General features: G+C 46.0%; 1 protein-coding gene across 1 annotated transcript; it reads left to right on the forward strand.

Moving 5' to 3' along the window:
• Positions 1-452: 452 nt before the first annotated feature.
• On the forward strand, positions 453-7,558 carry Mrps21 (mitochondrial ribosomal protein S21). The gene is made up of 3 exons (XM_032897720.1): positions 453-643; positions 1,021-1,142; positions 7,269-7,558. Exons 2-3 carry the CDS (start codon positions 1,060-1,062, stop codon positions 7,447-7,449), a joined length of 264 nt encoding a protein of 87 aa, XP_032753611.1. The 5' UTR covers positions 453-643; positions 1,021-1,059; the 3' UTR covers positions 7,450-7,558.
• The last annotated feature ends 6,117 nt before the right edge of the window (positions 7,559-13,675 follow it).

Raw genomic sequence — 13,675 nt, forward strand, 5'->3', positions numbered from 1 at the left:
CTGTAAGCGGTACTCTGCAGCGGTCTGAGCCTTTCAGCGCAGCTTCCTCCCGCCGCGAGATTCCGTAGCTTCCGCTTCCGGTACGGAGGGTATCGGAGTCCGAATTCGGAGGCCCGAGGTAGGGAGCTGGGGAGGTGTGGGGGTCAGTCACTGAGCTGCAAAACGTGAATGGCGGTAGGACAGGATTTCGCGTGGCAGCCTGGTGCCTAGGGACGAACGAGGAGTTCTTTCCAACTCTCAGCGGAAACCTGTTTTTTGGTTTGGTTTGGTTTGGTTTGGGTTGGGTTGGGTTGGGTTGGGTTGGGTTGGGTTGGGTTTTCGAGAATGTTTCTTTGTAGCTCCGTGTGTAGCCCTGGCTGCCCTGGAACTCGTTCCGTAGACCAGGCTGGCCTCGAACTCTAGAGATCCGCCTACCTCTGCCTCCCAAATTAAAGTCGTGTGCCACCACCGCCGGGCAATTATCTTTTTAATTTATTTTTGGTGCGGCCCTGGGTGAGGGTGGGGGGTGAAAATCAGGACAGCTTGCAGTAGTCTGTCCCCTCTTTCCACCATATGGATCCAGGGTTCCAACCCAGGTCGTCAGGCTTGGCGGCAAGTGCCTTTACTTGCTGAACCATATCACCGTGCAGTGAGAGGATTGTTGGTAACAATTCGCTTGTACTTTTTCTTTTAAAAAAAAGTTATTTATATTTTATGTGTATGGGTGTTTTGCTTGGGTGTATGTCTGTGCATCACAGAGGCCAGAAGAGGGCGTTAGAACCCCTGGGACTGGCTGTGGTGTGAGCCACCCTGTGGGTGGTGGGAATCGAACTTGGAGCCTCTTAACTGCTTAACTACTGAGACATTTCTCCAGACCTACTTGTACTTTCTGAGATATTTAGAATTCCTCCTGCCCAGTTCTATGGTTCCTGAGCTGGCTCTAATTCTAGATTGAGTAAAACCACCACCAGTGGTAACGCGTGACTCTGATGGGCTTTGTTCTCTCATATTGGGTCTCTGGTTTCCATGCTCCTGGTCCAGTCTATAGGTCCTGAAGAATGAAGATTTAAATACAAGGTCATGGCTAAACATCTGAAGTTCATTGCCAGGACTGTGATGGTTCAGGAGGGGAACGTGGAAGGTGCCTACAGGACCCTGAACAGGTAAAACGAGTCAGAGTTGTCTAGACCAGCTGTGGGAAATGTAAAGTTATCCTCCAAGCCTACCCACCTCATAAACTGCCTCACACTGGTGCCAGCTCAGTGGGTAGACTCTGGACACTTTTTAGCCCCAACAAGCCCCCAGCACCCCTGGATGATAAACCTGAGTTCTATCCAGCGTTTGGGAAAGAGCCGTAAGTCTGTGTCTGCCTGTGCATGCTCTAATCCCAGCACCTGGAGGGGGAGGCAGGAAGAATTTGAAGATAATTTAGACAGTGCTGACGAGACTGTCTCACTTGACCCCTCCCCATGAAGAACAAGAAGCAGAGCCACGGTGCGTGAGAGACAGCCGAGCCAGTTTCGGTGGGATAAGGCTACTAGAGAAGATTAATTGCTTTGTGGGTTTGTTCATCTCATGTAGGTCAGGCTGGCCTAGAATGGGCAGCGTAGCCAAGGATAACCTTAACTGATCTTCCTGCTGCCATCTCCAAATGCTGGGGTTGATTGTGTGTTTGCTGCCGTTTACTAGGAAAGACGAGTGCTAATCGGGCTCTTGAAGAAATGGGTGAGAAGGCATTTGAGGTTCCAAAGAGAGTTATGGCATAAGCAGGAATACATAGCTAGGGGCTGGACAGATGGCTCCGTGGTAAGGAGCGCTTGCTGTTGTGTCCGAGGACCCAAGTTTGGTTCCCAGTACCAACAACTGATGTCAAGGATCCAATACACCCTTCTGCCTGCCTCTGCACGTACTCACACGTGTGACATAGCAAACGTATACCTACACTTAAAAACCGTGGCCTAGGGGTTGGGGATTTAGCTCAGTGGTAGAGCGCTTACCTAGGAAGCGCAAGGCCCTGGGTTCGGTCCCCAGCTCCGAAAAAAAGGAACAAAAAAAAAAAAAAAAACCGTGGCCTAGCGGAGAGGAGAGACTCCACGGAAAGGTATCTAGACAGTAGACTGTGGGATAGAGACTGGTCCTGATGATCTGGTACTAATGTGGCTTCCCTAGTCTGGCATGCCTCATTTAACACTTTTATTTCATTTCGGTGATGAGTGTGCACACGTGAGTGCAGGTGCCGGAGGTTAGAAGCATCAGCCCCCCGGAGCTGGAGTTCCAGAAATTGTGAGCCACTGACATAGGTTCTGGAAGAGAAGCTCACTTGTAGCCAGTGAGCCATCTTTCTAGCTCTTGCTTTGTTTTGTTTCGCTGTTGGTTGTTTTTTTGAGAGGGGTCTCACTGTGTAGCCCTGGTTGGTCTGGAACTGCTGTGTAGACCAGGTTGGCCTAGAACTTACAGAGATCCGCCCGCTTTGCTTCCTGAGTGCTGGGATGTGTACCACCAGGCTTCTCTCTTTAGCTTTTCTTTCTCTCATTCCTTGGCCGTGAGGTGGAAAGACATGATAAGCGTGATTTTAGCATGAAGACGCCTTTGCTGAAGGTACTGGAGAAAGCTCTCCTGTGTGGCTGGTGGTATCTGCAGCTTAGGTCCTCCTCTGGTTCACTTAATGTTCATTCTCAACAGCACTTACTTCCTTTGCCCACTTTTTTATGCGCAATGGATTGCATTCCTTAGTTCTAGACACTAAAGCAAAGCATTTCTCCTCCCCTCTCTGAACGAGGTGGTCATCCATTCTTTGAAGCCAGGTCACAGTCTTATTTAATTGTTACCAGGAGATTTATTGACAGATTTACTTATTTAATGAGTGCTCTGTTGCATTTACACACACATGCCAGAAGAGGGCGTCAGGTGCCTTTATAGATGGTCACGAGCCACTATGTGATTGCTGGGAATTGAACTCAGGACCTCTGGAAAAGTAGCCCGTGCTCTTAACCACTGAGCCATCTCATGTCTGTCACATCCGATGCTCCCTGGCATAGTCTCAGGACAAGCACAAAGGGGCCAAACAGCTCCTTTCAGAGCCTCCTTAGACCAGGAACTTGGCCAAATGTGGGCACGCTGCCTTGACCAGGAATCAAACCCAGGGCCAGCTGCTTAGAGAGCAGTTGTGCTCACCACCATTCCAGGAACACCACTTGTTTTTGTTTCTAAAGATTTATTTTTCTTTAATCTCAGCACTTGATCTCTGTGAATTCAACTTGGTCTAGATATCGAGATCTAGGTCAGTCAGGGCAATGTCCCAAAAAAAAAACAAAACAAGTAAAATATTTTATTTTTATTTATGTGTATGTCTGTGTGCACCACTTATATTCAGGTGCCCCTGAGGAGGGTACAGAGTCCCCTGGAGCTGGACTATCCTCCTGGGCTGGGGCTGTAGCTCAGGTGGTGAAGTGCTTGGCTAGCTCGCGTGAAGATTTGGGTCTCTCTCGTACTCTATAAACTGTGTGTGGCGACAGGCCCTCACAGTCCCAGCAGTTAGGAAGAGGTGCTGGGAGGATCTGCAGCTCAGAGTTGTTCTTGACTATATTGCAAATTTGAGGCCATCCTGGGCTACACAGCTCTGGGGATAGAACCCAGGCCTCCGTCCATGATGCCAGGGAAGCGCCCTACCAATCAATTATAAGCTGAATCCCCAGCATAAGTAAGTACGAAGCAGTGGAGATGGTGACTTACACTTGCAGCCCTGTCTTAGAAACTGAGGCAGGAGGATCTCTAGCTTGAACTATGCAGACCCTGTCTCAAAAAAATGAGGACATAAAGTACTTTTTTCTTGGTTGAAAGGCATTGGACATAGAAAATGACAATGGTGCCTGTTGACTGTAACTCTGACAGTCAGAGTTGGAAACAGGAAGATCAGGTTATCCCTGGTGACATAGCAAGCTTCGGGCCAGCCTAGGCTGCGTAAGATTACCAGAGAGAATCCTTGGAATAAGGAAGACTTCAATTGAGCAGAGGAGATGTTTATAAGAACAGGAGAAGGAATTCAGGCCCCTGGACTCTGAACCCAAGCTTTAAGCTCCTTGGGGCTTCCTTATGACACTGAAACTGTGACTTGGAAAACAGAGCAGAGAAAGTTTTAGCGGCTTAATGCCACTTCAGAAAGCTGCATTGTTTAAATAGTAGACTGGTCAGGGTGGCACGTGTTTGTAATTCCAGCCAGCACAAGGAAACCAAGGCAGGAGAATCAGGAATTCAAGGTTATCCTTGACTACATATTAAGTCAGAGGCCAGCCTGAGATATTTAAGACCTTGTCTCAAAACCAAAAAGCTACATCTTTTTAGTGTAAAAATATAATTTGCAAAGAAGAAGAAAGCTGCATTTCTCTTCCTTTTTTTAAGTCTTTGAGTGTTATGGAAATGTCTTATAATTGTACGTTAGCCTGGTTGGAGGAGGGAAGGATCAACCCTTCACTCATAGGGCACTGCCAGATGCAGTCTTCCCTGATGTAGCTTCTCTTACACATCTTTTCCTCTGCTGTTCTCATGTCTTCCCTGTGGGTCACCATTTCTATATAACCTGTTCCACCCCAGTCTTCTCTCTCTTAGCTTTCAGATAGTTGTATTTTAAAAAAGAAGCCTCTTGTTTTGTGATCTGATTACGTTAGCAATTGCAAGCGAGAGGGGAACCGTGGTTGGACCTTTACGGTGTTTGGAGCACAGAAGGGAGCCTTACAAAGGAAAAGGCCTGTGTGTCTACCCTGGGAGACGGCCACAAATGCCTGTTACATAACCAGGGGCCTTCACCGGTGCCCTGAAACGAGGATGTAGGGAGTGGGGGCTGCTTGAAGCCGTGTGTGATTGGCTGACCCCCAAACTAGGAAAGACAAGAACACTGGAAGTGTGCCCGGTTGACCCCTTTTACTCCTGATGGGCCAGCTTCTGGGTTCATTGAGTCCTTCTGCATACACAGTGGCTGACGCAGCCTGGCTACCCTGACATGTGAATCTGCCACCCCCAGGTTCCCCTTGTAAGCAGCTCGGCTCCTTTTACATAATCAGTTGAATTTTACTAAAACTGGCAGCTGGTTTCTCCTTCATGTAAGGTTGCCAGGCACCAGAACTCCAAGCTGATCTGTTTACACTAAGCTCTCATCTGCTAGTCCTTGAACTACCTTTGCAGACTGATGTGACACTAGTAACACCATCCCAGAGTACTGCCATTGAGCTCCATCTGCACCTACCCCCACCCCTGCCCCGGGAACTAGACCCAGGGGCCTTGCATGTAACGCAGGCAAGCGCTCTACCCCTCAGCTACACCCCCAGCCCTTGTATTACTTCTTGAGTTCTTTTGGGGTTGTTTATTTGGTTGGCTTCAGGGTTCTTTAGAGACAGCCTCGTGTATCCTAGCTGGCCATGTATGACATTTGAACTCCTGCCTCCCCGTGTGCTGGTACTACAGGTGTGCAACACCACACTGGGTTAACCGAGTCCCATCCTAGCCCCAGACTTTAGTTCTGCTACAAAGCTTGACCTACATCCTTGCCTATTAGAGATGAAGTTGAATGAGAGCTTCTGGTGCGGGTGCGTGCGAGCGAGCGTGCGTGCGTTCGTTCTTGTGAGTATTCAGGCACATGTGTTGGAGGCCAGAGGACACATAAGTGACCCTCCTCAGGCACCACCTACCTTTTTTTGTTGCTTGTTTGACACAGGGTCTATCTCAGTAAGCTGGGCTGTCTGTCTGTCCAGCTCTACCTTTCCAGCCCTGGGATTACAGTGGGGCCTTTTACATGGATTCTGAGATGGAACTCAGATCCTGTGTCAGCTCAACCATCTCCGCAGCCTAATCTGTGCTTTTTTTTTTTTTTGGTTTTTTTTTTTTTTGGAGCTGGGGACCGAACCCAGGGCCTTGCGCTTCCTGAGGCAAGCGCCTACCACTGAGCTAAATCCCCAACTCCCTTTTTTTTTTTTTTTTTTTTAATTTATTTATTTATTTTTTTATTTTCATTTTTGTTTGGTTGTTTGTGACAGTCCTGTATAGTCCTGGTGAGCCTGGAGCTCACTGTGTAAATCAATCTGGCCTCACATTCAGAGATCCACCTGCCATTGCCTCCTGAGTACTGGGATTAAATGCGTGGTCTGTCTTGCTTGTCAGTGCTCTTGTATCCTCTCCAGCACCAAAGACAAAAGAACTGCTTAGGAATTGGGAGATGGTACGCCATCTTCTTGGCTTGTTTGCTCCTTCCCCCAGGTGAGAAGCTCCACCCAGCTCTCCCCCTCTCATTGTCTAAGTAAGTGTGTCTAGCCTGTCCCAATTGGGTGCTCTCCAGGCCAATGAGATCCTTACAAAAGTAAGGAGGATGGGCCTGAAGAAAAGCGCCTCAGGCAGATCACTAACCTCCATAAGCACCCACACACTCATGGACACACAGTCATGGGACATGGGAAGATGGGGTGACGCTATGACAGTCTCTCATTCGCATCATGATGTGACGAAGCTGGTATTTACGGAGCCCCCACAGTTGCTCAGACTTAAGTTGTATCAATTTTTTCTAAGGTTTCATATTCGTAAAGCAAGTACTTTACCACTGAGCTATATTTCTTTTATTTAGTTAGAGTTCGTTTGTCTTGTTTTTGTTTTTTTAATGCAGGATCTAAATTATAAATTACTAGGGCTCATCTGAAACTAGATCCTCTCACATCAGCCTCCAAGCCCTGGGCTGACAGACATGTACCACCATAGATATCAGTTTTCAAATACAAAGAGGAAGAAGCTACGTTTTTCACCAAGAATCAACTAGGAATCACCGTGTTTGGTTTCATTTTAATTACAAATGGTTTGCCCCAGTTGAGGTTTTCATTTGGTTTGGGTTTTATGGGACTAGGTCTCTATGTAGCTCTGCTTGGCCTCCAATTCACAGAGATCCACCTGTCTCAGCTTCCCGAGTTCTGGGATTAAAGGTGTGTGCTACCACACGCCAGGACAAGCTTCACGTGTGCTTTCCCTCCTTTGATTGGAAAGCACAGCGTAGGGAACCACTGCCCCTTTGAAGCTGTCACACACCAGGTGAGTCGTGGGAGGCAAACTTGAGAGCCAAACTCTTGACTGTAAGTTCCCCGGGAGTCAGCACTGTGGCTGCTTGTTACTTCACCTCCGGGGTTCTTACTGGAGCCTCTAGAAAGCGGTCAGTGCTGTGTTATTACCTCTTCCCACCTGGCTTCCGAGGGGCTGTGAAACTGGTAAGGAACAGTGATGGGGCCACAGCATCTGACTCCATCACCTGCCTCCTACAGAATCCTCACCACCGACGGGCTTATTGACGTCATAAAGCGACGACGCTACTATGAGAAGCCTTGCCGCCGCCGCCAGAGGGAGAGCTATGAAACATGCCGGATGATCTACAACATGGAAATGGCTCGAAAGATTTACTTCTTGATGCGAAAGAACCGTGCAGACCCATGGCTGGGCTGCTAAGGCTTGAGCCCACATTATTTCTATGTCCAACTCCTTTATGCAACCAATTTCTGTTACTTTTCTCCACAATAAACTCAATCACAGGTGAACAAAAAGGCTTGGACATACAGAGCTATCTTATTGGTCTCTTTCTTTGATTAAGAGGGGAAAACAAAAGAATGAAAAAATGGAATAGGAGCAGTATTAGTTGTTGCCAGCCTAGGAGAAGGGCCAATCAGAAGATACATGTAATGGTAGAGTTTCTGTTTATAAAGATTTGGAAAAGTTCTAGAAACCTTGGTGCCAAAAAAAGAATATTAGGGCTGGAGAGATGGCTCAGCAGTTCAGGGCGCTGACTGCTCATTTGCAGAGGACTTTGGTTGCATTCCAACCCCTACTGGGTGACTCCTGAGGTCTGAAACACCAGTTCCAGGTGGTCTGTCGCCACCCTCCGACCTCTTTGGGCACTTCATGCATGTGGTACACATACCCCCGTGGCTCACTGTGACTCGAACCACAATTTCTAGTCCCCATAGGCACCATATATACCCATGGTGAACAGACAGCCATGCTAGGGAAACACATTGAATTAAGTGAATGGACTTAACACTACTGAGCTGTACACTTGGTTAAATTGCTATATTACTACTGTTTCCTGAGTGCTGGAATTAAAGGTGTGCACCACCATGTCCAGCTAAATTGTTGTGCTTTTAGAATTTTAAAGCCCCTTCTCTAAGGCCAGACGAGACAAGGAAGGTTTCCAACTGTAGGAAAAAAAGCACTGCATTTCCTACCCAGTTGTTTTTGTTGTTGTTGTTGTTTTGTTTTGTTTTTTTTATTCTTTTTTTCGGAGCTGGGGACCGAACCCAGGGCCTTGTGCTTGCTAGGCAAGTGCTCTACCACTGAGCTAAATCCCCAACCCCTCCTACCCAGTTTTTATGACTCCCAAAGCAACTCTCATTGGAAATGCAGTTTAACCGCCTTTGAGTAAAGTATGTTCATAATAAATTCTCCTCAAATACCTAGCTACTAAACTAGACTCCAAAAGAATCCAAGAACAGACCTTAACCAGTGATGCTAACTCCTGCTTCTGTCCTTGAATCTTCATGAAAGGGCTAAGGGGAGGAGGGCAGAACAGTGCACTGGATGGATGCTAAAGCAGTAACTGAATCATGAGAGGAACGCGGTGTGCTTAGAGGAAAGAAGGGCTCAGTGAGACGTAGAATGTCAGCACAGGAGCTGTGTCATTCATGTTAGGGCCCCTGCTTTAGGTCCAGTCCAGCACGCTGTTAATAAGCTTGTGCTTAACTGTAACTCCTGCTGGAGTGGAACCTTTGCACTCGGCTTCCGGTTGGAGATGCCCGCTGTCAACCTTCCCATAGCCAGCATTCTGACCCCAGTGAGAAAGTTTGCTGTTTTTTCATGGCTGCCCTCTGTTTCCTCCGTTCTCGGTCTCCATGCAGCAGCACCTCCAGTACTCGGAGAGTTGGCAGCATCTGCAGAAGACTGGCAAAGAAGAGGCAGGAAGGCTAGCCACCCGCCCCAGGATGCTACCCTCTAAGCATGGAGTTAAGGAACAGAACTAGTGGGAAAACATCGCCCCCTTGTGGTGTAACATTGATTTCTAGCCTTCACTTTTTGTTTTCATTTTGATTAGGAACTTAGCCCAGGCTGGCCTCAAATTTGCACTCTACCTGCCTTATCCTCTCCGGTTGAAGTTTAGGCTTGTCCTTTTTCTAATGGCGAATGCCTTTGAACCCTCTTGTGATTTTACTCACCGTTCCTCCTTTGAGGAAGCATTCAAGTCCTTAGGCCAGTGTCCCTTATTGCCTGAGTTGACAAGGTCTTTCCTTAGGTACCTGACATGTAGGTGTTGCCTCCCACTCTGCAGGTGCAACCACTGAGATGATTACTGTCATCTGCCACCACGCCCAGCCAAATGGCAGAAGTTTTCCATGTCCAGTTGACTTTGTTGCTCTTGTTTTTGGTGTAACATCTAAGAATTCATTGCCAAATCCAATGCCATGAAGACAAACCCTGTTTTCTTCTAAGAGTTTTTGTTTGCTTTGTTGTTGTTTCAAGATGGTTTCTCAGGGTGGCCCTGGTTGTCCTGGAACTCACTCTGTAGACCAGGCTGGCCCCAGATTCAGAGATCTGCCTGCCTTTCTCTAAATGCTGGAATTAAGGACTATACACCACCACTATGCCAAAAACTGACTTTTACAGATTACATGTATTTATGTACCTTGTGTGTGTGCGCACACACCACAGTCACCTGAGGGAGTCAGATGACATCTTTCAGGAATCGGTTCTCGGTTCTCTCCTTCCACCTTGTGGGTCCTGAGCATTGAACTCAGGCTGCAAGAATTGGTGGCAAGCACCTTTACCCACTGAGCCATCTTACCAACCCCAACAGAAACTAGAACTAGAAGAAATCTGCGGTAGACTCATTAGAAAGTGAAGTTGTTTCCTAGTAAGATGGAAATTAGAATTTTCCAATAGCATGAAGGTTTTTTTTAAAAAAAAGATTTATATATATATAATACATATACATATATATTATATATGTGTATATATAAATATATATATGTATATATAGTCGCTATCTTCAGACATACCAGAAGAAGGCATCAGATCTCATTACAAATGGTTGTGAGCCACCATGTGGTTGCTGGGAATTGAACTCAGGACCTCTGGAAGAGCAGTCAGTGCTCTTAACCTCTGAGCTATCTCTCCAGCCCCTTTTTTTTTTTTTTTTTTTTTTTTTTTTTTTCAGAGCTGGGGACCGAACCCAGGGCCTTGCGCTTGCTAGGCAAGCGCTCCACCACTGAGCTAAATCCCCAACCCCTATTTTTTTTTTTTTTTAATTTTATGTGAATACACTCTCGCTGTCTTCAGACACACGAAAAGAGGGCATTGGATCCCATTACTGATGGTTGTGAGCCACCATGTGGTTGCTGGGAATTGAACTCAGGACCTCTGGAAGAGCAGTCAGTGCTCTTAACCTCTGAGCTATCTCTCCAGCCCCTTTACTTTTTTTTTTTTTTTTGTAATATAAAAGTTAATTGACTGACTTTTAGAGGGAGATTCATGCTGTATTATCAGGTTGGCCTAGACTCCAGGACTCGAATAATTCCTACCTCAGCCTCCTGTGTAATAGATCCCAATCCTTACTGAAGACATGGGGCACCGTGCCCAGATAAAAGCCAGGTTTAATCATTTGAAAAATACAAGCTAAAACCCACTTTCCCTGCTAGGGTAGCATGACAAAACCCAATAAAGCCTGCTTCGTGAGTGACAAGTGGGGGAAGTGTGTGAGTGACAGTGCGGTGGGGTGCGAATATGTTGCTCAGCTCACTCAGCTTCCTGTCTGCAGCACCTAGAAGGCCGGAATCATGAAATGCTCAGTCTACTGAGGTCAACTATTTTGATGGAGTAGCTTCATTTGAGAGCACTGCTCATGATGGGTTGGGTTTCTACGGACTATTTCCATTTTTTTTTTTTATCCAGCACAAACCCAAGAAAGGTGCTTGTTATTTGGGGTCACATTTTGGCTCAACACCTGTGCGGGTTGCTCACCCAGATCTGCGTGTGAACAAAGCTGGAGAGGACTGTGCTGGGCTCCAGAATTCAGCATGCGAAAGTGCTGTCTTCAGTATAATTTTTAGACAACTATACCTATTCTTGGTCATTTTCCAATCTCAGTTTTTACAGGAATCTCCTGACTCCCCTCCCCCCCCAAAAAAGGTCCTTGACAATAGTGCTGGAAATTTCTCAAGAATAAAATGGATTCCCTAGCCCCTGGGTGTGTTCGGATTAGTGTATTCCAGTTTTGCAGTTGTAATGGCCATTCTTGGTTGTCAGCTTGACTGTATCTGGAGTGAACTACAATCCAGAAATGAAAAGCATACCTGCGATCCTGATCTTGAGGTTGGGAGATACAAGTTTCTGACCTGGATCTTTACATGGAGATCTTGAGGCAAAGTGGCTATGAATCCCAGGAGACTAAGGCAAGGAGATCTTTGAGTTCAAGTTCATCTGGGACAAAGCAAGTCCCAGATCCAGGCTTGCTGGTCCACAACTTTAATCTGAGCCACACCTGCTGGAGACCTACATAAGGGCATTGAAGAAGGAAGATTCACTCTTCTCCTGCCTGCCTGCCTTGGGGGACTGAGCAGCTACTAGATCCTTGGATCAGCTGACCGTTGTTGGGGATTTGGACTACAGACTGAAAGTCATCAACAAATCCCCTTACTATATAGAGACTACCCATCAATTCTGTGACTCTTGAGAACCCTGACTAACACAGCAATTGAAATGGTCCCATGGGCTCTTTAGTGCTGGGATTAAGATCATGAGCCAATGTGCCCTGTGGTCTTAAATGCTTTCTAACAATCTGGATTCAGTTTTCGATGGGAAATGTTTTTAGAGGAACCAATTTTATTTTCAGTATTTAATCAAGTGAATTTAAAATAAGTGTTAGTCTTCCCCTGGCTGTAATTCCTCCATATTTTTTTTCTGAATTATTTCCTCCATTAGGAAATGACAAAAAGAGTCAGGCACGGTGGTGTGTGTGTGTGTGTGTGTGTGTGTGTGTGTGTGTGTGTGTGTGTGCGCACACACACACATTAGTTCTAACTATTCAAGCTGAAGAATGAGGATTACTTGAGCCCAGGAATTCAAGACAGTCTGGAGAAAACACCTCCAACAGGAGCAGAGATGGGGAGAATAGGAGTCTCTTCTTCAAAGGGTTAGCAGGAGTAAATAAAATACATCAAGCAGGTATTTGGATGTGCCGATGTGGATAAGTAGAAGAGAACAGAATAAACTCATACATGTCAGATGGTTGATGCTACTGTAGTGCTGACATCAGACCCAGGGTCTGAAGCAGCCTAGGCAAGTACTATTCTACCGAGCTGAATCCCAAGTTCTGGCTTGCTGACTTAATCTTTTTTTTTTTTTTTTTTTTTTAATAAAATTTGTGTTTGTGTGCATCTGGAGTCCTGAAACAGCTCTGAGGAGTCAATTTTCTCCTGCTGCCATAGGGGATCCTGCAATCAAACTGAGGCTCTTGTAAGACACCTGTACTTGTAGAGCAGGCCCTCGTCCGAGTTTTGACAAAATGCCAAAACTATTCAAAAAGGGAAAGGACACCTGAGAGCTAGGTTTGGTGGTTCAGGCCTGTAATCTCAGTATTTAAGAAATAGAAGTTGGAATATCAGGAGTTCAAGGTCATCTGCTTAGTGAGTTTGAAGCCAGCCTGGACTACCTGAGACCCTGTCTCAAATGAAATGTATAAATAATAGTATCAGAAAACTGGATATTTGTGGGCATAAAAATGAAGTTGGGCATGGCAGCACATGCTGTAGAACATCAGAAATACTTCCTCTTACCTAACTAACTACATTTGATGTCCTTTATCTAACCTCTATCCACTCCCCCCACCTTTCCCAGAGGAATTGCCATTCTTTAAAAAAAAAATTGTATTACATTTTATTTGGAGGAGGTGTAGTAGGGACATGTGACAGAAGACAAGTATTAAGTACTTGATTGTGTGAATGTTACTGTAAGTACAAGCACTAAGCCTAAGTTAACTTGTATGAATATGGTAGATGGTACCATACATACAGTAAGGAAAAAAGAAAGAAAGTAGGAATCAAGAGCGTCAAGTATCAAAATTAAATAGGGTGACTAGAGCACAAACACGAAGGAGAGTAGAGTGCAAATCTTGTAGATTCTTAGGGAAGAGCAACGATGGGCAGAAAGCGGCAAGCAAGGAAGTGGTCTGGTTTCTGAGGCTGAGCAATCGGAATACTAAGTGTGATCCCCACAGGTTAGGAAGTGAGGCAGGTCTTGGTGTTTCCGAATGGAAAGCCAGGGGGCAGCTGAGTCTGTGGTTTTTTGGTTTTTTTGGTTTTTTTGGTTGTTGCTTGGTGTCTGGTATCGCTTTTAAATTAGGGAGACAAAGTTAAGGGGGGTATAGCTAATGCCAGGGATCACAACTTTTTTTTTTTTTTTATGATTTATTTATTTATTTATTTTATGTATATGAGCACACTGTAGCTGTCTTCAGACACACCAGAAGAGGGCATCGGATCCCATTACAGATGGTTTTGAGCCACCATGTGGTTGCTGGGATTTGAACTCAGGACCTCTGGAAGAGCAGTCAATGCTCTTAAACGTTGAGCCATCTCTCCAGCTCAATTTTTTTTTTTTTCTTTTTTTCCGGGGCTGCTCTACCACTGAG

Source organism: Rattus rattus, chromosome 3 (genome assembly GCF_011064425.1).
Source record: "Rattus rattus isolate New Zealand chromosome 3, Rrattus_CSIRO_v1, whole genome shotgun sequence".
NCBI classification, from domain to species: domain Eukaryota; kingdom Metazoa; phylum Chordata; class Mammalia; order Rodentia; family Muridae; genus Rattus; species Rattus rattus.